General features: G+C 49.2%; 1 protein-coding gene across 3 annotated transcripts in view; it reads right to left on the bottom strand.

Moving 5' to 3' along the window:
* Positions 1–23976, bottom strand: part of ASTN2 (astrotactin 2) — a 433162-nt gene that overhangs the window by 297433 nt on the left and 111753 nt on the right. For all 3 annotated transcript variants that reach the window (XM_068914561.1, XM_068914562.1, XM_068914563.1), the window contains exon 3: positions 19698–20082. In XM_068914561.1, the coding sequence (XP_068770662.1) occupies positions 19698–20082 (385 nt within the window). The remainder of the gene's footprint in view (positions 1–19697; positions 20083–23976) is intronic.

Raw genomic sequence — 23976 nt, 5'->3', positions numbered from 1 at the left:
CAGGGTAAGCCCTTGCTGGTGTGACCTCAGCTGATGGAGTTTGACCTGGGCAGCATAGCTGAAGCAAGAAAAAACCCTCGTTGCCAAACCAAGGGTAGTTGTATTTAATCTGAACGATCATCAGGGGTCAAGGATTAAAGGAGGGAGCTTTGCTCCCTGCCAACTGTGTCAGAAGGAAGGAAGAAGATACCAATGCACAGCAAGGAGACACAGCATTAGCAGAGTAGCAGGTCTCTGTTGAGCCTGAAGACGTCCATTATATCTACACCGCAGATACTGTCCACCACAAACTCTGTACCTTGGCTTTCTCACCCGGGGATGTCCATAGGCAACAATCTGAGCCTTTACAGCTAGAGGTTTTAAAAAAAAAAAAAAAAAAATCACCCACTCTGGTTGCTGTTGCTCTATCTGCAGAGGCAATCAATCTGTCGCAGAGACCCACAACCACATGGCAATCACGAGTTAACACACGCGCAGCGTTGGAGGCTGCAGACATCCTGCCTGTGAGGGCTGCTGGAGGCTGACTAGCCGTGCACACGCTGCACAGTGGCATTCGCATCGCCCCGTGAGGTTTTAATTGCTCGTAGAAGGACGGGAACACATGCTGGAGCAGGGCGGCGCAAGGCTTCAATCAAATATTTCAGCTCTGCCCTGCGAAACCTGCGTGGGATGCCAATGCTAAACATAGGCTCCCAGGCTGACCCACGCAGCCCTGCTTTCGCACGCTGCCCTCCTCTCTCAAACAGCTCTGCAATGCCATCACCAGCACTTAGTCACTGGTGTCTCCTTACAGTTGTCAGCGTTGGCCAAATGAGACACACTTTTAGATGTGATACAACTGTCCTCTCTCTGAGTGAAGTCTGCCAAACCATCTTCTCTCCTATCCCCCGTTTCCAAGGTAAAGCAGATACATTCACCAGGACTATTTAGCTCACATCTTCGTCACCACTTTGGAGAGTTTTTAAAAGCCTAGCAGAGATGGTGAGATCCACCCAAAGGTTTGGCACACCAGTAGCGTCTCAGCATATCTGTGGCAATCTCATCCCTTCCTAGTAAGGGGGTTTGGCAGCATAACACCACCCTACAAACAAGCTAAAACACAGGCAACATCAGGCTATTCGGTCTCTGCAAAAACAACTTCCATCTCCTTTAGTGATTTTAATATACGGCTGAAGGTCAATGCACCTTTGTAGAGCACATTAAATGTTCTCATCGTACACCTCCCTCCTGTCCGCCCCCATACTCTATTTTGAAAGTGATTTGCTCTCCTTATGGCTGCCCTATTCGTTTGCATGTCTCCCACAAAACAATTCATACCAATAGCCTTTCTTCTTTTTGCTGGCACAAACTGCACCGGGAAAATATGTTGTTTGGATTAAAATTAAAAAAACGAGCCATCAACAGAACAGTATGAGTGATGTTTGGGTAAAAATATATTGCAACTGAGATAAAAAGCAGAAGCACCCGTTCCTTTTTTTGTGGGATTTCCACCGCAGTCAGGAAAGGTGTTCCTTGCCTTACCCTGACCTGATGTGTTGGAGAGCTGCTGTGTCCCACAGCCAGCAGCCACGCTCCTCCAAGGGTCAAAGCCCACCCGAGGAAGAAGTGGGATGGCTTCACTCCCTGCTCTGCTGTAGCCCCAGTCGCTCAGACTGAACCTGCTCACTGGGTGAGAAAGATACAAACATCCCACCACTTACACAGGAGAACAAATAACTTTCTCCAGAGTAGTAGGCCGGATCTGGGTGTTTTTGGGGGGAGAGAGACTAAGACCAGTATCTCTACCATCCTCATTTTCAATGGTGCGGAGCAAGGGACAAGGAACTGCAAAGCCGCTTTGAACACATGAGTTTTTTTCCAGCTAGCAGAGCTTGTGAAGTAAGGACGGTGCAGGTGGCCATGCAAACACCCATACAGCCCTGCTGAGATATTTTAGAGTCTTTAGACGCTGCCTCAGAGGACCCCAATGGACCAGCCGTATTGCACGCTGGAGAACTGCCCTCAGCCTAAGCCAACGCTCCTGGGCCTAAAGAGCAACTATTGTCATTGAGCACCTTAACAGCCTCGCTAGATGCTGCACCAAACCCAGACAGGGCAGGAGAAGAGCAGGCAGCTTCTCTAAACGAGGCTCAGTGCCTCGCACTTCCATTGAGTGGTTGTGAGAGCTGGACGGGCCCACATGTCACTTCTGTCAGTGTATGAAAATAGAGCTGTGAGGCTTAAGATTTGCAAAGCTGACAACTTTCCTGAGACTCCCATTCTTTGGTGTTTAGCTTAAAGTCTCAGTCCCTGGAGCCATAAGGGTCGTGGTTCTTCTTAAGCAACATTTATATTCTCCTAACTGCAGGAAAGGCAATACCAGCTTGTATTAGAGCTTTCCACACTAGACACTGAGCAAAAAATATTTGAAAATGCTTTTTTTTTTTTTTTTTTTTTTAAAGCACTGGATTTTCACATCATTATCTTTGATTTCCAGGTGTCAGAGCCCAAGTTTTTGATTCCTCAAAATTACCACTGGTTTAAATGCTCCCAGAGTTTTGGAGAGAAGATGGGACAGAATAACTAGCAGAGAAGCTCAAGGACTGCTCGACTGAACACATCGTTTCACTGAAATCAGAATGGCTTCACAAGAACACGTCAAACTCAATTAAGGATTAAATGGAAAAGTTTGGATGCAATTAGAAATCAAGGTCGTTGGGATTTTTCCTTCCTTTTTTTTCACTCTTTTGCATGCATTTTATGTTGGCACCCATGGCCACATGTACAACACGGCCCCCTTGTTTCAGACACTATCTCCTCTCTAAGACCACCTCCCTCACTCTTACTGACTGCTTCCAATATTTTTCAAATAATCTTTTGCTAGGCACAGGGGATCGGTACTCTCCTGTGAATCACTGATGCTGGCTGTAAAGGTCTAATGCATCATTACATCCATAACACACTCTGTAAACGTACATGCACACCAGGTATGCGTAGCATAGTTAAGTTTAACATGTTGTAATTGTTTTATGTGAAGCAAACCCCTGAGTTTCAATAAGGTCATTTTTATGTTTCTAAATCAATATTTTGGAAATTTCTATTCTAGAAAGTACTTCAAGATATTGACTTTTCTATCCTTTTTGGAATGAGCATAAATTTCACAATGTTGGAAGTTTTCCACATGGTGGAAACTCTGTTTTCTCACCAGCTCCAAATAATGGGTGTTTGTTGTTTTTCGAAGCATGAAATAAGCAACAGTTTTTGTTCCGAAACTAGCATGCGGACTGATTTTCAACAGAGTCACTCTAAAGGTACTAAGCTCCAAAAAGCAGAGAGCTTTACTAGCATAAAATTAGGTAATTATGCCAATGCCTATGTGATGAAGGTGGGAAAAATCTGTTCTACCATTTTACACACATTGAGAAGAAAACACATCTGGATAAAAAAATCTTGCCACAAATCCTAGTAAATTTAACAAAGAACTGAGAAACATTGAGAACTTTACCACTCCATTCCTTTCTTTCAGCCACCAAACACCTCTACCCCCTCTGACCTGGAGCCAGAGAGCCTTTGCCCTCTCAGCCACCTGCTTCCAACCAGTCCATCTCATATATCGTGAATACCAAGTCCAAACTCTTGGAGACTGCTGGGTGCATTATGCAACTCAGGAGATATATATATAAATAAATATATATATAGGTATGTATATATATAAAATAAAAAAAAAAAAATCAAAACGAAGCACCAATAATCAAACATACTTTTGTATCATAGCCAAATGCAAGGGACCAAGTGCCTTCTGTACTGCAAACTTCTCCATGCCATCCTTAGATAAAAGCCACCAGGAAAAATGGTAACGATGGCACAGCACGCTTTGCCTGAGCTGGCTCCGGCTCCCTCCTCAGCTGTGTCCTGGCTCCCCAGCCCCAGCCTGCAAACACCAAGCTAGGGAGAATCACTCTGTCTCAGAGAAACTCTCTTACACATCTGAAAACACAGGGGTTTTCAGATTTATCTAAATAGGGCTACTGGAACCAGGGAGCATTTTGAAAACATGCTTGTATTCCATCTCTGCTTTTTCTTTCTTCTCTCAGCCCTTTTGGGGCGGGCTTTAAAATAGAAAATGTATACATTTCTTTAAGACAGATCTTAACGTATATTAATAGATCATGATATATATATTAATAGGTCTCTCGCTTTAAAAATAGATCTTCATGCATAAAAAATTGATTTTAATTGCAAATTGGAGGGGGAGGGTAGAAGAAGAGATAGAGGAGGGGAAAGTTCCATTTGAGATGTCTCCTTTGAGGCAAGCTGAACAAACGTACTTTCCTCCTTCATATATTCATGAGACGACTGCTTCTCTACCCCGTTTTCCACCACCCTCAGTTCCGGGATCAGAGCCAGCACAGACCTTATCTGGTATGAGGCAGGAAAAAACCATGATACGATCAGAAGTTTTCAGTAGTTTAACAAATCTGAAAAAGTCTCCATTAGTTTTTAATAAAGCTTGGAGCATGCAACGGCTGCAAGAAAAGGGAGATGCTTGGAGAGGCTGACACACAGCATAGGAGGGGCTTAGGAGCACACAGGCTCATGTTCACACGGGAATGTGCGCGAAGCAGGGGAGCGAATTGTGTCCATTGGGATCTCATCGGGGGCAACCACACAGGAGCATTGAGGCACAATCCCTGAGATGTGCAGAGGCTGCGGCTTGGAGCTATTTAACAATTGTCCAACAGCGAGATGTGACCCACAAGCCTGTCCGGATGTTTGCCTCAGTGGTCTTCCTCCTTTGGATGAGGACAACAAAACATTGGGTCACTAGGACCTGGAAGGAGTCCGTGACACAGGCGTGAGCAGATGTTTCCTGGGGCTGCTTCTGCTCTAATCCAACCCCACTCTTCCTCCCCTGCCACAACAAACCAGTTCAGACACAGCTCTTCATTGCACCCACCTTTGAGGCTGGAGCAGAGGCACTGCAAGGAGCCGGTTTCATCATAGTTCTTCATAACAGACCTGCCCATAGGTTTCCTACACAGCCTCCAACCTGTAGATTTCCTTCCTACAGCCTCCTCAGGGGAGGAGAAATCCCAGAGAGCCTCTTCGGGGCACCCTGCAGAGTTCAAAGCTTGCCAGGGTGACTCGTCACTGAGCTGCCACCCCCTCTGTGCTGTGTATGCCCCGATGGCTCAGGAAGGAGCACAGAAGGGGATCGAAGGTAGCACCATAAGTCCCATTTCCAAAGGAGCTGCAGCTCATGGAACTGCATTGCCTGTCTCTTCTCTACACTATGCCACCTCAGGAAAGACCAGGCAGAAGACAGACCTGCTTCCCATTGAGGGAAAGGCCACAGCCTAAGCACAGTCCTTAAGAGACACTGGAGAATCCACATCACAGATGCTGACTTTATAAACACCCTGACTGTAGGAAAAACTTCATATGGAGCTTCCCAAGTATCCAATAGAGTCAATCTTTGTACGTAAGCCCACAGGAAACAGAGCACCCTGAGTCATACTGCTAGCATCATTATTTCCCTAAAAAACTGCTAAAGCCAACACAGTCAAAAACTTGGACAGGCAAATGTGGCCACTGACACTTTTGGCACCACACACAAACATGCACAAAACGCCCACTACAACTTGCAAGTGGCCCAGAGGAGCCTAGGTACCCGAGCCACATCAGACCTGGCGCTGCTCAAGCGTACAGAGCACAGCAGGATTTCTTAGCACAACACTTACAAACTGTTGTGCTCTGATAGAGGTGAAGTGCCCTTTGGGATGGGTGCAGCGAGGCAGCATGCAAACCCGCATGGACAAGCTTAGCTGTCTCTGGACGCAGTACAGAGCGGCTTATCTGGATAAATCAATCATGCTAAACTAAACTAGGATAAGCTCTCTCATCTCCTTATTTTCCTCCTTGGTTTCCGTCCACTACAAAAAGACAGAGTCCAGTTTCTCTGGTTCTGACCCAGAATCATTTGGCTGAGATGCCCATAGCCTGCTTCGGATCAGAGCAGCTTGGCTCAGCCCAGTACAGACCAGGCAACCTTCAACCAAACAGCAAAGTCAGCCTTCCGAGACCCTGCTCCGGACTTCCTAGTCCTGGCGGGCAGGAGGAAAAGGGGTTAATCCAAATCAGTAAAACCTAACTCTCTAGTTCTCCTCTGTTTTGCTCCCAAGCAAAGCCTTGCCATTCCTCCCACCTTCACAGAGCGGGAGAAAATATCTGCAGCTCTTGTCCTTGCTCCAGCCAGAAGAGCTGCTAATCAAACAGGCAGGAGCCCCAGGAGAACGCCCAACCCGCAGGGAAGGGGAATTTCAAAGCCAGAACCCAATTTCAGTGCCCTCCCAGCCATCATGCGCCCTGACCCTTCTTCATCCTCTCCCCAGTCACGGCACTCAATCGCTTCCCAGCTAATTGCCTCCACTCATGTGTGCAAACTAACCATTTACTGGAAAATGCCACGGAATGTTAATTTCATTTGGAATTGGGTAATTGCAAAGCACTTCCTTTTTTTTTTATGATATGAAATGAATAAGCATTGTATTAATGGCATCACTTCCAACTACGACCACACTCACAGCCCTATCGACAAGAGGCTGAGAGTTATATTTCATCCCTCATTTTCCTTGCTTTTCTTCCTTCCTCCTTTCCCTTCCCCCCTGCCACCTCCCCTCCTCCCCAACTTCCCACTTTGATAATTAAGATCATGCAGTATAACTATAAACACACAGTGAAAGATCAAACACTGAAGAGCCAGAGTGCAACAGCCCCTGCCTCCACTGCACACCTTTGCGATGTGAACACCCTGCAAACCAGCTGGGTCACAGCACGTCTTGGGCTGTTACCTGCTGGGTTTGACCTTCCTGGGAGCTGCTTCTGGCCTAGGAAATCCTCAGCTCTTCCTACGGGGCACAGACGTTTGTAGCACACCCATCCCCTGACATCTCCAGGGCATTTGTCCCTTTACCACATTGCTTCTCCTGCTGGGAACCACAGCAAGGAAAAGCCTTCGGTCATAGGATCTGCCCTCAGAAGTCTGCCCCATCTTTCTCCACCCAAGCACAGAGAGGGCCCTGGGCCTTTGGAGATCCCGCATGTCACCATCTCCAGCAGCACAGCTGTAAGGAAGCCCTTAACTTATCTTATTTTAAGAGCTGCAACAACTTTTTAGCTTATGCAGTGAGTAGACAGGAGCAGGAAAGATGGGCAGGCCCTCAGCAGCAGCTAATGCTTCTCAAGTTATAAAATAATTGAAAAGTTAAATAAAAACCCTCTGGAGGAAGCTTCCCTATTTGGTGCTAATGGGCACACGAAGAATCCCAGCCTAAAGCTGCGTGGAGCTGGGAGGAGAGCAGCCATCACCAGGCAAGAGCAGAGCCCCTGCCTCCAGCTTTCCTCCGCCCCACCGCATGCGTCCTCCCCATGCACCCAGCAAGCCCCGGCAGGTCAGCAATAAAACTGGCTGTGAACCAACAAGGGGAGCCCGGCTGTGAAAGGCGGATGAAGGTAGAGTCCCACTATGGGCAGGAGAGCCCCATCCCTACCTGGCCAAGGAATCACAGCTAGTGGAGGAACCAGGAAGAAGCAGCACTTTACCACCTTGAATACCGGAGGCAGTTGAGAATTAGCAACTTCTAGCATCCCTAGGGATAGGATGAAGTAAGACAGTGCTCAGGGAACAACAAAGGCTGCCAGTGCAGGTGGGAAATCCGGCACGGTGACCCCTCTCCACACCCCACCACCTCTCTCAACACCCTTCTCGGCAGCATGGTGCAAACTTGCACCACTGCCACCAATTCACCTCCTGTCCCAAACAGTCTGGCCTGGCACTACCCCGAGGAGGCAGAGATACCATTTGGCCAATGGATTTGCTAGTTACGTATGAAACTTCCTTTGCTCAGCAGGCAAAGTAAGACCCCATTCCCAGCACCAGCAGACTCCACATCGCATGCCGGGGACGACAAAGGAGCGACATTAACCTGAAGGAGGAGTGCAAACCACCAAAAATCCATCTTGCAATGGGGCCAAGAAGCTTCAGCTGCACACAAAGTGCACAGATACCCACCAAAAGCAGCCTCTCTTCAGCGACAGCAAAAAAACACCTCAGGCACATCAGTGTAGGCAGCTGGGTTGAATTCAGCCACCATGACCAAAGAACAAGAGCAGTGTGCTAGTCTGAGAGCTGATCTGTTGGCTCAAGAGAAGAGCTGGATCTGAGGGAACACCCGGAGAGTCCAGGCTATTGAAAGTAGAACATTTCCAAAACATAAGCACAAGGGAGCAAGACCGAGCACTGAGAGACCCCAAGGGGCTCGGCTTTCCCGCACTCACCTCAGTCACGCGCTGAGCGAGACGGGCAGCAGCTGAAACCCTGCAGAGCCCTCCCAGGAGGTAGGTGAGTCACCACAAATACTGTAGCTCACTGGGGCCTTCAAAAAGGATTGATTTGAAGTACCTTGTTAATAAGCTTCCCCTCCCACTGGGTCCTTCAGGTAGGTTGCTGCCTTATGATAAATGAGGCTGGAAGGTGCCTGCAGATCTAATGTCTGCACAGGTGCCTGGCCTCGATCTGTCTTTCTTAGGAGCTAACTGACAAAACTAACAGTCTCAGTGCCGTACCCAGCTAAAACATGTCTGATAGGAAGAAGACATGCAAACAGAGTAAAGCAGCTGTCGCTGCACTGGCCTCCTTGTTACCCTCTCCATAAAATCTGTAAGCCCAGGAAGGCTCGCCGGTGAGCTGGTCTCCAGCCATGGGCAGACCTCCTACGTGTCAGAGCTGCTGGGCGGCTCCACAGCACTCAGGAGAGCTGAGAATGCACCCCCTCTCTTCAGTTTCTCCTCATACGCTACCTGGTTAAACCATGATGCCCGCTAAAAGCCAAGGAAGCGAGACAAGCAATGCCTAACCCGCAAGTCAAGGCTGACAAAACAGGCCCATCATCCTCGGCAGGCACCGTGAACTCAAACAGCCCCACGTGCATCGGCACAGTAACAGCCTCAGCTCTGAGCGACACATCTCGGGGGCTGCTAGAGAGCCAATCAGCACCTATTTATTTCCAGTAGAAACTGGAAAATTGCAGGGTTTTTCTCCTTTACTTCCAGCCACCACATGCCCCTTTCCTGTTCAGGCTGACTTCAGGAACTGACATCAGGTTTTTGCTCCACGCCAACTCCATTTCACTGATGAAACGGCACCTGGTGGAGCTGAAGAGATCCCAGTTCATCTGCACCTCAAAGAAAAAGGCTGCACAACGCAATGTGCTGTGGAGCACACACAGCAGAAAAATCTGGGGACGACACCTGAGATCCCTCAGGGTCACCCAAGGAGAATAAAAAGTTACCGTATTATTTTTTATATTTTGCATCAAGCAAGAAAAACATCTCAAAGCCAGTCTTGGTCAACAACCGGTCTACAACCCAGCTCTGCCTTTAATAATGTAGTGCTTTATCAAACATTCATAGTTATGCACAGAGTGATGAACAATGCGAGCCTGGCATCTATATAAATATAGTTCCTGATGGCTTGTTTTCCTTGGACAGCCAAAACTTCACAGCTTATCTTCTGTGAGCTTGTGATTTCGCCTGGATGAAAAGCATTTTGGACACCTGGCGAATTCAGGGCCATTGCACACTAAACTGCCGTGACAACCTGAAGAGGCACCAAGGGGCTGAGACAGCCCCATAAAACCCAACAAATCCCATGCTAAAAGAGCTGCTGACTGGATGGGCTACGAGTCGCACAGCTTTGGTTGGAAGAAGGGATTACAAAGGACCCTTCCTCTTCTGGTTCAAGTCACTTGGCTACTCCAGGCTTGGGATGTCACACAGAGTGAGGGTGAGACCAATCCAAGCCTTGCAGAACAGTGATAAACCAGTGTGACTTCATGAAATCACTATCCCTTTCGGATGCTCAGCAAAATGCTGGTATATTAAAACACCCCTTTTCTCTTTGATTCCCCATGGCATCATCAGAAGCCACTTTTCCATCTGCTTCTTTCCTCCTTTGTCTCCTAAAATGAACAAGTGGGATATAGCAAAGGAAGGGGAGGAAAAACAACAAAATCTTCACATCAGGAAATCCAACCGAAGAACATCTCAACGGCAGCCAGGGAAAACCCCAGCTGGATAAGACATGTTTAAGCCTTAACTAGTCGCTAAGCACGTACCAGCATGATTTGCTGTGCTCCATGGACACTCTGGCACCACCGAAAGCCCATGATGCCTCCCACAGAGGGGGGCACAAAAGCGCAGAGGGAGACACACCAGCCTCTCCGGTGGCTTCCCAGGCTGGGAGTGTCTAATCCCCTACGGGCTCGTTTTGTCAGACAGCTGCTGTGCAGAAGTAGGATGGCGATGGGACAGGGCAGCTTTCAGGAGGTGTGCATCCTTCCCTCCTCACCGCAAAGAAGAGGCCCTGAACGCCTCTTGCCCAGCTGTGAAACGGGGTTAGACCCAGCTAGGAAGGTGCAATTTCACACACCGTGCCACTTCCCAAGCAGCTCGTGCCCCTCCCCTGGGATCAACCGGGACTCTCTAACACAATCCCCCCCCCCCCCCGCAGCTCATTTATGTCTCGAGACCTCTCCTTGCTCAGCCCATTAACAGAGAATAGTCCCACAAAGCGCTCCTCTGTTTGCACAGACCTCCCTTTCGCAACTGCACACTTTGCCTGAACTCGAACCTCCCCTCAGCATAAAACTCGCACACAGACATCAATACAGTTGTCCCCAGGACAACCCAAACTGGGACCCGATGCAATCAGTTTTGTATGACGGGGCAATCAAAACAAGCCTAAAACTCCAGCCCGAGAGCTCTCTGTTCAGAGCTGGAAAGGTAAATAATAATTATGATCATGTTTACGTCTCTAGAAAGGAAAGTTTTTCCTGATAGATGTATATATTTTCAAATTAACATTAAGTCACAGCTGGCTTCACTATAAAAAGTGAAGACCTAATGGCATATCCATTATAACCTCTGCACCTGGGGCCCCTATTCTCTCCGTTTCTCTTCAGCAGCGCACTCAAATCACTTGGAATTAAGCACGTTTGACTTAAAAGTCATGCTTAACTGCACTGATAACTAGAGACACTAGATAAGCACGTGCTTAAATGCTTTACTGAATTGGGACCTGTTTCTTATCCTGGAGGGTTTAATTTATTTTGATTTCTTCTAAGCTGAAATTTGCAGTGGGATTTTTGTCAGCCAGGAATCAGCAGACTGCACAGAACATTTTTCACTGCAGCCACATGAGCAGCGTGAATATACATTTTAAAAGGTCTTGGGGAATTACACAGGAAGTTAGTGGGGATTAGATCAGGGGAAAAGCTGATCAAATACAAAGAGGGTCATGATCCCATTAGGTCACGGAAAAGAAGATAGAGCCCCAAGACACATCCGATACCAACCTGATGTACTGTCCCATTTTAGCTTCCTGTCCCAGCATATCTTAAGCCATCATTTTACTTATTAAAGGCTCAGAAAGCCTCTGGTTAACACTATGATTCACAAGTGCACTGCGTCTGCCTACACTAGCGAAAGGCAGCTGGAGACAGCCTGCCCCAGGAGCGAGCGAACAGGCTCCCAGCCCCACCACGGTGACCACAGGGGACGCGCCGACAGCGAGCCTTGGCACTGCAGTGCATCGCCCTGCCAGCATCCAAACTATGAGCCTGGCCTGTCTCTGACTTCTCCTCAGGGATGCCTAACTGTCAGCTCAAGCTCAACAAAACTGGGTTGCTCTTCTCCCTCAGGTTCTCCGTGAGATGTCCTTTCCCACCACCGAGGACAGCTCCCATGGCCTCAGCCTGCCTGTCACTTAGAACATTACCGGGACGTCACCTTTGACTCAGATCCTCTCGTTAGCACTTACATCCAACATACTCCAGAGCTCGTACATTTGTTATGAGTAACACCTCCAGGATGCAGCTTAACTCTCCGTCTTCCTATTCCCCATCGCAGTCCCTGAAACATCCTTTTCTCCAGCTTTGACGAATACAACCTCGGTCTAGAATGCTGTTCTGGAGATCACTATCCTGGCCAACTAATTCAACCCTTCCTCTGTCTGCCCTTTTTCTGTTATTTGAAACCTAAGCCATTCATTCCCCTGTAACCCTGTCAAATATATTCCTCCTTCAAATTCTCTTTCACTACATTAGCCAGAAAAACCTAAGAACAATTTTGGCTGCAAGGGACCACAACCTCTTACGTTACCATGACTTTGCGTTTCCTTGTGCTGCCACATCTGCTGCTTTCGCTTCACACCTGCTGCTTTTGCTTCACACACAGACCAGCAGCTCTCTGAGGAAAGAAAGGCCGTTTTCCTCCTGGGTCTGCACACAGACCTCACGGTCCCACATGAAGCTCACAGGCACCGCACCAACAGATGACAATGAATAACAGAGTTTGCTTTCATGCCTGACGCAGCCCGGGTTTAAATGCCTGCCTTACAATTTTCAATTTCCTTTAACAGCATCTTGTCAGGTCTGGCTTGGTGACCTTCTCCAATTTACAGACGAGGATCAGACCACGAAGTCACTTGGCCAGGGTTACAAAAGCAGCCTGTGGCAGAGCGGAGACAAGTCTCTCTCCAGGTTCACGCTCTAGTTCCCGAGCTACCTTTCAGGCAAGCCACCCACTGTCACTGCTGAGAAAAGCATCTGTGGAATAAGTAAGAGAAAGTGAAGAGATTTGCCCAAGTCAACACAGCAGATTAGAAGAAAGTCCAGGAGTTATGAATTCAAGATGACTGCAAGGAGTACAACCATGCCCCTGAATTCCCACTGTATTCGTTATTCGTACTGTTGGTAACGTGTAATGTCTCCTGTCTAGACGTGGAGGCCAAATCTGTGACGAGAACAGGAAGGTCTGCCTGAATATCTTTTCCTCAACATGAGAGAAATAAAGAAAATAAAGATGTGTCCTTTGTTACAGGACTGATATGGCAGATGCATACATTTTCAGGTCTGGTATCGCAGCCCTCTATTTCCTACATGGTTTTCACCTTGCGGAAGTTCTGGTTCCCACTGATCCTTAGGAGAACGTGTTTAGGCAAAATCTTCTCTCCTTCTTGCCCCACTGTTGGCTTCACAAAGCCAGAAAACGCCAAGAGGATTTCACTAGCAAGGGGTTCGGGATTTTTTTCCAAATGTGTTAAAATCTATTTGGACAGATAATCATCACAGAATCCTCCTTCTCTCCTCAGAGGGCCCAGGAAACTTGTTGGTAACACCACATTCAAGTTTGCTCTGCTTTCATTTACCTTGACTTACTAGCTTCATCTCTATGTAATCATCGTGTCCCATCTGTAACACTGTAGGATCTAACGGTGCTGCCCGCGATGGACTAGTGGCCAAACCCTTTGAAATAGTATTTGATGAAGAGAAGTAAAGCATTCCTGCTCTTACAGGACAAAGTGATATGACGATAGATGAGATCTAAAGACAAAAAAAGGGAAAAACAAGTTAGAAATTCCCAAAGGGCTGGCGCTTGAGGCCATCTACTCAGATAAGGCAAGGGAGGGCAGAAGTTGCCAGGAGCATCCATCGTCAACTATCTGGAGGAATGAGGCAGGGTTCAGAGAGACAGCAAAGGACAGGGGTACAGGGAGGTGAGGAAGGTGATGGCACCTGCAGGACTTCACCAAAACCTCATAATTGCACGAGGCTTCAAATGCACTGAGACCCCAGCCCCATCTCCCCAGCAAAGGCCAAGGCCTGAGGAACCACATCTCATAACAGCAACCACCACTTTGCACCTCTCAGACCCACAAAGTAAGAAATCCTTGGAGACTTCCTAATTGCCTGAGGCAACCCCAAAACTGAAAAGACTGCACGACCCCCTTCCCATAGCAGCACAAAGGGATCCTTTTGGCTAATTAGAATTCCCTGTCTCTTGCCTCCCTCCTCACTCTATTTTATTAATAAAAGAGACTATTTTTCTTCTTCATAAACTGCTTTGGATTTTCATTCTGTCTAAATTCATCTGGGCTCTGTGCAATGTCACCAGGTCAGTTTGTGCTCCTGCTGCAACTCTAATTTTGCCAGCTTTCCATTTTCTAGGGAGTTGGGGGATTTTTTTTTTTTCTTCCCAAATCAAAAATGATTTTGCATAACAGTAATAATGTTAATAGCCCTGTACGGTGCGTCCAGATTACAGGCTGCAGCTGGGGAGAAATAAACATCTCATCTTTGCCCTGCTGTTTATCTACCCACAGCAGAGCCTGGTATCAGGTCAGAACCTGTAATTTCATTAACTTTATCACCCAGACACGCTTGTTGCTAGATGTCATTATTCAGCACATTGCTCCTCTGTTTGTTTGCAGCGGGCTCCACTTCAGATGCGCCGGCAGTGCGAGGGAGCTGCCTTTCCACAAGCCTCGCTGCGGAGCTGTGTCCGAGACTCCCGAGGAAAGTTTGGCTCAATGGACTCGTGCTCAGCTTGCCTGCAATTTGCAAAATAGACATTTTTGCTGCACGACCTCCAGAGAAAAACACTCCCCATGGAAAGTGCAATCGATCTCAACAGGCCACACAGCAGAGCGTGCGTGAACTCCTGATGACAGGAAGCACCCATCACTTTGCAGCCCGGTGGAAGGGAGCCAGCACCTGGGGTGCCAGGCCAGGTCCAGTACACCTCCAATCGCTCACCCCACATGGCACGCCATGCTCGAGAGCCCCATGGTGCAGGAGAAATCCCTAAGCACACGCAGGTGGAGGCAATGCTCGCTCTTTGTCAGATTTGCCATCCCTGGTAATTAATGCTGGGGATTGACACTCGAAAGAGCCTTTTGTGACAGCCCACAGGATGATGCCATTTGGAGCCCGCTGACAAGTCCCCGTCGATGTCTTATCACAAAACTACATTGCAAGAGCAGCAAGGAGAGCTTTTTCTCCAGACACCAGCTGATCCACGGGGAAGCTGGTGCAGTTTCCCGCCTGGCCTACGGGTCACACCGAAACCTGATGGCTCCTGACTGAGCGGCTGGGTAAAGCAGGGCAGGTAGATGGATGATAGAGGGAAGGCAGAACAGGCAAAGGCAGACCTTATGCTAGGGTCACCCTCCAACTGGGTTTCCCTAGACACATTCACCTTTTATCCACCTGTAAAATTTTGCCTGAACAGAACTGATCTCCAGGTGTGTGGTGCCTGCTCACACCAGCTGCAGTTTCTCCAGCCCACCTGCCACAATCTCACAGGAATCCCAGCTGTATCCTGCTGCTCACAGGCAGGTCAAAATGCCTGGGCGTTAAGGTACATCTCATGCATCCCGAATCACTGCGTTTCCCATGCACGTGCAAATCAGTTATGAGGTGCGAGTGCAGGGCTCACAGCACATGCACTCGTATTTCTAGCCTGAAATTTCCCAATCAGGACTACAGATACCAGGCTCCGGCCACCTTCAACGGAGAGAAGCAACTCAAGGATGCTTGAGAAGGATGCTGGGCTGCTTGGGAAGAGCCTCCTCACACAGTGGGAAGATAACCCCATAGGAGGAAACATGGTGAGCCAGCAGGATTTAGAACACAGTAAAGGTGGAAACGTGTGATAAAGACACCGGGCTAAGGACACACATGGGGCTGACCTTAAGAAGTGCCAGGAATGCATCACTCCTCAACCAAAGGAATGAAGATGTCTCACAGCACTCTGTGACCGACACCGGGCCAGGCACCACGAGCATCTCTGCGGCAGTTAGACAAGAGCTAGAATTCAGGACTAGGTTGTGCCACAGACGTTCAGACCAGAGACTCCCCAGCCACTGAATTTCCAAGTAACAGAAAAGCATTCAAGCACGCCACTTCGCATGGACAAAAGTTAACGACAACCGAATAGTCCTACATGGCTTTGCATATCCATTTGAGGGCTCCTCTTCTGCCTTCTCTGAGACAGGGCTACGGTCACAGTTGCTAAACTGCAGGAGCAGCTGACGTTCAGGGAGTCTTCTGAAAGATTTGGGCATCCCCATAATTTCTGAGTTATTTTGCCTGTTTCATTAAGGTTTTATCTTCTCTAGTCTGCCTCAATTCAAGGTGCAAAGCATGACAGAGTAATTAGGTTAACTGGTGGGAGAATTGGTGAACATAACTCACAGCTGCTGGCAGTCCGTGGGCAACCCTGGCCCTTGAGACTGGTTGCAGCCCCAGGTTGGGGGGATTTTTCAGTCAGCATAAAAGGTACTTTATCGCCAATTCCTGAAAGCCCTTGGAGAGTTTAATATTCTGCCCTAGATCTTGTTTACTATTATGTTTTGAAGAGTACTGAAATGCAGTTACTGCTGTCTTCCCCACTCATACGATTCTAAATAATTTATAGAAAAGCAAAACAAAGAAGAGAATATGAAAGAATAAAAAAGGCAGTTCGGTTACAATATATGAAGGCTTTCATTTGTTCGCTCTCACTGAGTGCAGGGTTGGGGAGACATCTCTTAACACCGCAGGCCCGCAAGAGCCAGCCGCACACAAAGGCGGACGCCGACGCGGCTGCTCAGATCAGCACTCTGGGGCAGCAGGTGGACTCCTGGGCACCTCCACGTTTATCTAAGCAATGATAAGCATCACCATCACGACAACCTGGCTTACAACAGGAAAGACTAAGATGTGCTTTATGCATGGGTAAAAAACACAACTTCAGACACCACTTGGCGACTGTCACAAGTGTAAGGACCTGCTTTCCAGACGTGGTACATCCTCACGGCTCTCGCCGGCTCCGCTAGTCTCCTCGACGGTGCAGGGCAGAGCCAGTGCTCACGCCCCGCATCCCTGCCCCGTGCGGGCCCCGAGGCAGAGTGGCCCCCAGCAGCACCCCAATCACCCTGCCTTCGGGGGCATCAGGCACACCCACGGGAAGAAGGCAGGCATGGTCCAGCATCACCCCACGAGCCCTGTCGCTGCGAGAAGGGAGCCAGCGCATCCCCTCCTCCCGCCAGCTGGAGTCGCTCAGCAATTGGAACTAACGTGTCTCACTTTTGTTTATTCGAACGCTTTTTACTGCGCTTTGCAGGTTAACAACGTTAAACGCTTTCTAATGATATTTCAATAAGCAGAGGTGGGTGTTACAGTTTCAGAGAGACAGTCTTTTAAAAAAAAAAGCAGGCAATCAAACATGCATTAGCCTAAACACTCTGGGGAAAGTGCTTTCTTCTCTGGGCAGGAGAAAAGCTCCACTAGTTGTGTCCGCACAGCCAGCCTCCTGCCCTCTTGTCCCTTGCGGACAGGCAAGGTCAGAGCAACCCAGACCGAGCCTGTCCCTCTAAGCTACAATGCTCCAAGTGCAAAGAGCAGAACCATATGGTCTGGCAGCATGAATTTTATTTGCAGTTAAGAGAACAATTAAATAAAGAGAAGCCAGTCTAGTCTGCTTTATATAGGCTTCTACATGGGTCTCCTCCTAGAGCATCTGAGCGCCTTCCAGTAGCACACGAGGAGACATGGCTAACATCTGTCGGCTGTGGTTTGGTCTCTTTCCTCTTCTCCCGGGAGAAGCTGTACAACCCGAAAGCAGATTACTTGCCTCTGCCCTCGTGCAGCCTGCAGAAGCACTGCCAAGGCCCTGGCCATATGGACTCCCCTTCGCTCCCGGATATCCCGTGCCACCAGCAACGGGTGCAAGCGTTCAAACAGTGAGAACAAAGGAACCTCGTCTGTCCTACTGCATGCAACCTTCAGCTGCCCCAGCACTCGCTCTGTCAACATCAGACCGCTTTACCCAAAGCGACCCAGCTTCCTAACACAGCTACTTTATTTCTGGGCTGGACACAGCTTCTTGGGCACTTGGGCCCTTCGTAAGAGGGAGGGGGAACCCCAAAGAGACCACAGGCACAAAGCATTCCCAGCAATCTCACCTGCTCAGAAGAGGGTTCAGGAACAGACATTCAAACCCAGCCCTCACTGCCCAACTTCCCATGGCTGTCAGAGGATTAACACCTTCACAACAGTGACATTATCCGACATTATACCATACGAGCACAGTCAGCACCAGACGGATTGGCAGATACTACAATAATCAGCAGCAAGAACCCACGTATGCAGAATTTTATAGGCTTCTTTCTATTCTAACCTATAGATATTATATAATGCTGTACCTGCCATGCCTTCTTCCACAGCAGGGCTAAATACCACACACCATGGGCAGGAAACAGAACGCATTTAAGATCTATTTCTATCAGATCCATATGGATTCAGTTCTACAGTTCTCCCCCCACCATGAGATGTTTCTGATTCGCCATCTCCAGCTCCTTACAGGGCCTCTATGTGTGTGCCTTAAATCTGCAGCCCTGATGACTTTGTTTGTGGGTGACTGCAGGATCATTTGTTTGATTGCTCAGAGAATAAAAGGCAGGGAATGTTTTGCCACTACTGGAAAATAGAGCTTTATGGAGCAGCTCTCCAAGGACCATCAAGGCTCAGCAGGCTCACAGACCTCCCATCGCAACAAAACATTTGCTTGCTAGAACTAATATGTTGCTCTACAGCAAAGCAATGAACGTTTCTGCCACCTAAAGAATAAAGACCAGTCTGATTAATGTCCACGTGCTAACGCTCACCCAAGGCAAAAAGTCAGTACGGCTCCTGGTGTTCCCATCCTGTTTAGGAGCACATCACACAGTTTGAGCAGGAGTAATTATTCACCAACGCTGTTGGAGCAGCCAGGAACAACTATCCCACGCCAACCTGTGCAAGGTGCTGTACAAGTACACAGCAAAAGAATAACTCATGTTCCTAGAGACAACGTCATTCTAGCAGGAGCTCTAAGAGTATGCAGAGCTTAGACACCTGAAATACCACCTCTGTTCCCCCAGCAGGCTACCTCATAACTCTCTGGGATTTTCAAAGCGGTCTCTGACATCACTATGACTAGATATGCCGCCCCAAGCCAAAATTAGAGCCATCAGGTTCTCATCTCATCGCGCTGGGCAGGCTCTCACTCAAAATGGAAGATTCCATTTTTACAGGAAAGTTTGATGAAGGAGACAAGCCAAATCCTAGGAAACCACATCTCTGTGGAGCTCCTAGACACAGAACTCATATAGCTCCTAGAGCACCTGACCCACCAGTAAAGCACAGCAAGGGAGTACTGTGAGACCAGGGGACTGGTGGCTTGGGGGCTGGCAGTGATAGCTAAGGGCTCACAGCTAACCATGCCTCAGTTTCACCAGCACTGTCAAGACCTAATTCCCCTCTCAGGGAGGGCAGCTCTAGGACAAGGTCTGCAAACCTCCTTGAAGATAAAAGTTTAGGACAAAAGCCAAACCATGCTCTTCTGCACAACCACCCTCCTCCCTCTGCGCTGCCTCCATCAAGCACCATAAAGAGTCGTGAAGGACCCTGGCAGGGTTCAAACTGTAATGGGAACATAGCACAGGCTGAAGTCATCTCTAAGGAGAAGATAATATTGCTCCCTCACACGCAGGGCTATCAACCGAGCTATTAACACACCAAAGAAGCTCAGGGAAGGATCCTTCCCTCTGAAATACCCACTGGGCAAGAGTGAGCAACTAGATTTTACATACAGTGGCTGCCACTTCGGACAGCCAAGCATCTGTCCCACAGAGGCTATACAGGCACAGCAGAGGCTGCAAGAGGCGTGTTCCCTCCAGGGCTTTGCGTGCCAGCCGCAGCCAGACTGAGCCATCCACTCCAAGTGGCACTGCACAGGACAGACAGACCAGCAGGGCATGGAAAGCGGGAAAGAGCAGAAAGAAAAGTAATCAACACCTTTCTTCTCGTAGTCAGGTTTCTCCTCTCCACCCCGGCCCAGGCTCTCCAATGTTCGTGTCACTTGGCTGCCAAATTCATCCTCCCTGGTGCTGGGTTCTGCTCGTCGTGGGGTCTCCTCCTCTTCCTCATCCTCGTAGTCGTCCAGGATGGGAGTCTCGCGGATAGGCACCCCAATGACTGAATTGTGGGCCTGGAGGCGTGAGTTGCGGAAGCTCTCACGGGCCTGGGGACCCAGCAGCACTGAAGGGATGTAGTGGATCTCATGCGTGGCCTCCGTGCTGGCACTCTTTTGGGGGATCCGGCGGCGTTTGTGCCAGCGCCGCTGAGCGTAAAGAGCCACAGTGAAGACTAACAGAAGCAGGAGCAGAGCAATCAGACCACCCTGCAGGAGAGAGAAAAGAGCAAATGTCAGGAAAGCCAGGTGGGCCTGATCCATAAGTGGTAGGGATGGGTGAGGAGAGGCTGCGACCAGCATCCAAACACCATCTTCCATTTCAAGAACATCTTTTCATCAACGCAGACCCTGCTGTGCTCCACATACTGCAGGTAGGTGAGGAAAGCTGGGGAAATGCAGCCGCTTCTGGGTGGGCTTCCACTGGCGTGCACTGCAGCAAAACCAGAGGAGGCCTACTGGCCAGGATAGTGCAGCAACCCCCAGCACAGCTCTGCCCCAAGTTATTTTGCCCAGTCTTCCAGGGAATTGGTTCTCAATAATCCCCCTTCAGTTCTACCAACCCACTTGGCTTGCCACACACGGGTGAAGGTGCAGCAGTACTGATGCTAGCTCCAACTCCTCCACCCCTGCATGAGGAGGTGGGAAAGAAGGTAGCTGCCTCCCACCATTCAGGAGTAAAAACCTTATTAAAACAACCAACCAACCAACATGGGAGCACTAAAGTCTCTGCAGAAACACACATTTCACACAAAGGACCATGTAAAAAAATCATAACACAGCTGCAGCTCCCCAGGGCATGGCTGCCCCTAAAGTCTCATTTCAGGCTGTGACAGCTGTCTCTCCTCCCTAAAAATGATGACAAAGCTACAGGAGAGCTAAAACCAAGAACAGATGTGGCTGGGTAACGTATTAAGGTCACACTTGCCCAGAGCAACAGAGCACAAGCAGGAAAGAGCCCTGAGCTTCAGTCTGACGCCCCGGCTGCTGGTCCGCTCGCCACTGCCCGTCTCCACTGCCCATCTCCTGAGCACCGCCTATCTGCAACCTGCACCCAAAGCTTTTGCTCACCATCAGGTCGCTGAATACCTTGGAGCGTCGCTAGATGCATCCTCACAATCTTCCAAGTGAGGCACGAAAGTGCAATTTCTTGCTTTGTAAAACAATAAAGTGATTTGCCTAAGGTTACATGAGAAGTTAGTGGCAGACCTAAGGACACAGCACACACATGACATATTCCCGTCCGAGACCTTCTCTGCAAAACTCTCCTCTTCTACCATCTCCAAATTTTATTAGATGCAGCTTACAACTGCATTATCACCAGAGAGAAGGGAGAGAAATGCTTCCCAAATATCTGCGGCTCCGTAGAAGTGGTCTTTCCTCCCACCAGAGATGGGCTGGGTAGCACTGAAGGACGCTGCCACTGGTTCTGACTGTTCTGAAAGTTAATACAGATACAATCTCTCTCACCCCCTACACAAGCAAGAGATGTGTGTTTGCTAGCTTCAAGCTGCTCAATCTCCCCATAGCACCTAGGCAATTTTATCCTGTGGCAAATCAGTAAAGCAGGGCATGTGAATCCGGAGCGGCACGAGCAATTGGGGCTTTACAGCGTGACATGCAACTGCCAGAGTAGGGCAGGCATTTATTTGGCACAAAGAATGCCATATTCGGGAACTTTACAGAGTGTGCAAAAGCAAAAGAAAGAACTGAAAATATTTCATCTGCATTCAATTCAAATAACTGTGACATACCCAGAGCACAGCTCAGACTCATAAACAGGATCATCTATAAAGAGCTGGCATTGAAAACTGCAATTCTCAGGATGAGTTAGCTGGGGGTCCAGGCCCTCAGATAGCCGCAGCTGGATGGATCTGCAGTCACGTTCGCTGCTCCTGCCTGGCCTGACGCTTGCCCTTGCTCTGAGCGGGTTCTAGCAAAACACAGCCACGCTTGACTCAGCTGCGCCCTCACCGTCTAACACGGCAGGGCTGGTAACGCACCCCGAAAAGCCCCTGCATCGATTTGCAGCTGGGCCAGGCTCCCACTTGTCTCACCGCTCTGGACTCCCGTGGGAGGGAAGGGACATGGCCGCAGGGATGGGCGCTCATCCAGTGATCCCGCAGAGCCGAGCGTGACATGACGCCGTGCTGCACACAAGTGCGTCACAACATGCACTCTGTTGCCAGGCTCCCGGGCTCCGAGGGTTATCACCCCAGAACAAGCGATGGGCACAGAGCAAACGCTCCAGTCTCAGTGCTTGTGCCATGCTCCACAGCCCGGAGCAGAGGAAGCAGCAGCTGAGGGGCAGCAAAGGATCCCAAGAAGGGCAGGGAGCCAGGAGGAGGGGACACAGTTCCCCTGCCCCATCCCAGAAGCACGAGCCTCTGATCTGCTGCAGAAACCAAGCTAACAAAAGCCAATTCGTCATCTCTCATTAGGATCCTTCTCCTCTCCCCTCCCCATGCTCATCTGTTTTCTCATTTGGCCCCGTAATTGACACTAATAGGAAGAAGGGCTCAGGGAGGCATGATGACTTTGCTGAGCTTGACTTTCCCAATTTAGCTGATACGTTCCATCAAGACACATAACACTTGAGCGAGGAGGAGATGCTCAGGGATCTCTACCGGGGAGAAGGGCAGGGCTCGCTGAGGATCATTATCTGCAGGACTCGGGCACCTAAAAGACATCCTCGATGAGGATCCTACCTGGCCTTCTGTGCTCAGAAGCAAGAGTCAGCAAGGACACCTCAAGCTAATTGAAAGGAAATGGAGTTCCTTCGGTTTGAGCAGTGCTGATGCAAGGAGACCCTAGACCAGGACTGGGACACATCTCCCAATAGCTCAGTAACATGGGGTGACCACAGACACACCAGCCTCCTTCCGCTATGTGCTACAGAGCTTGCTGGCAGTAGATCTCCCTCTTGCATGGGTCCCCTCCCCCAGAAATAGCTAGAGCACATCCAGAGCAGGAAGCCTCGTGAAGAGGAAGCACAAGTTTAGATTTCATGTACTTGCATCAGCTGGAAAGGAGTAGGAAGAGATGCAAACAAAGGATGTTCCCACTGCCCCACTATGGGGTCTGGGCACAGCAAAGAGAGCCTAGCAGACAGAGACACCTTCTATCTGGTTGGAAACCCAGGTAGGTTGCTTTACCCCCTCCTGCTCCAATCCCAAGCTTTCCCACAACAGAGTGTGACATGTTTTAGCAGAGGGCTTCCACCATCCAAGCCACATACAGTCTAAGCACAAGTCCTGGGTATCTCCCTCCATCGCTGCATCCCACACAGGCCTTCTGCAGCCATCGGTCCAGGAGAAGAAATCATACTGGACTACACAGCACCTGCTGGAAAAGTCAGAATAAAGCAGTTCAGGTGCCTCAGTCCAGGGGGTTCCTGCACCCCACACAGCACCAAATTTGGGTCATTTCCTTGGAAGTCTTGTTTGCCTGACAGAAACGGCTGCACACTAAACTCTCTGAAAGGGAGATCCAGTTACACATGACGTAGCAGGGCCATGAACGTCAATAAAACAAACCACACTGCAAAATTAGGTCCGTCTTCTGTGCCAGTGCACTTATAACTGAGTTAGGGCTCTGACGTTAGAGAAGTGTTTCAGAACAACAACAAAACTAACGCAACTACTGGGAAAAGCCATAACACCAAGCCTCCTGGCTGCACTTACTCCTGGATGCTCTTCACAACTGCAAAGCGGCTGCTGAGCAGACAAGGGCTGCTCTTCTCCTCTCCACAGTCTCAGGTAACCATGCATTTGACCTCCGTGGTGAATCAGGACTGCAGAAAACCTGGAGACTTAGAAAGGACCAGGACAACTCCAGAAAGCCTTGCCATGAGGAACACCTTTGCCAGCTAGACCCAAGCAACAAGAGATCACACACGAAATGGTTCACGGCCATTCATGGAAGTGCCAGGGGCTGTGCAGCTGGCTGGCTAGATCAACGCTGTGTTTGCCCATGGGGTAACAGCCTGGACCACAGTGAGTAAAACCATCAACCTATTAGATGGGGGCCCCGATGAGATCTCTCTGCTCAGAAATTTCACAGGCCCAAAGCCACGGATGATAGTAGCCTGCTGTTCCCTCCTCC

The sequence above is a fragment of the Struthio camelus genome, chromosome 20 (genome assembly GCF_040807025.1).
Source record: "Struthio camelus isolate bStrCam1 chromosome 20, bStrCam1.hap1, whole genome shotgun sequence".
Lineage (NCBI taxonomy): Eukaryota > Metazoa > Chordata > Aves > Struthioniformes > Struthionidae > Struthio > Struthio camelus.
The sequence above is the reverse complement of the archived record's forward strand: the minus strand, read 5'-3'. Positions and strand labels throughout refer to the sequence as shown.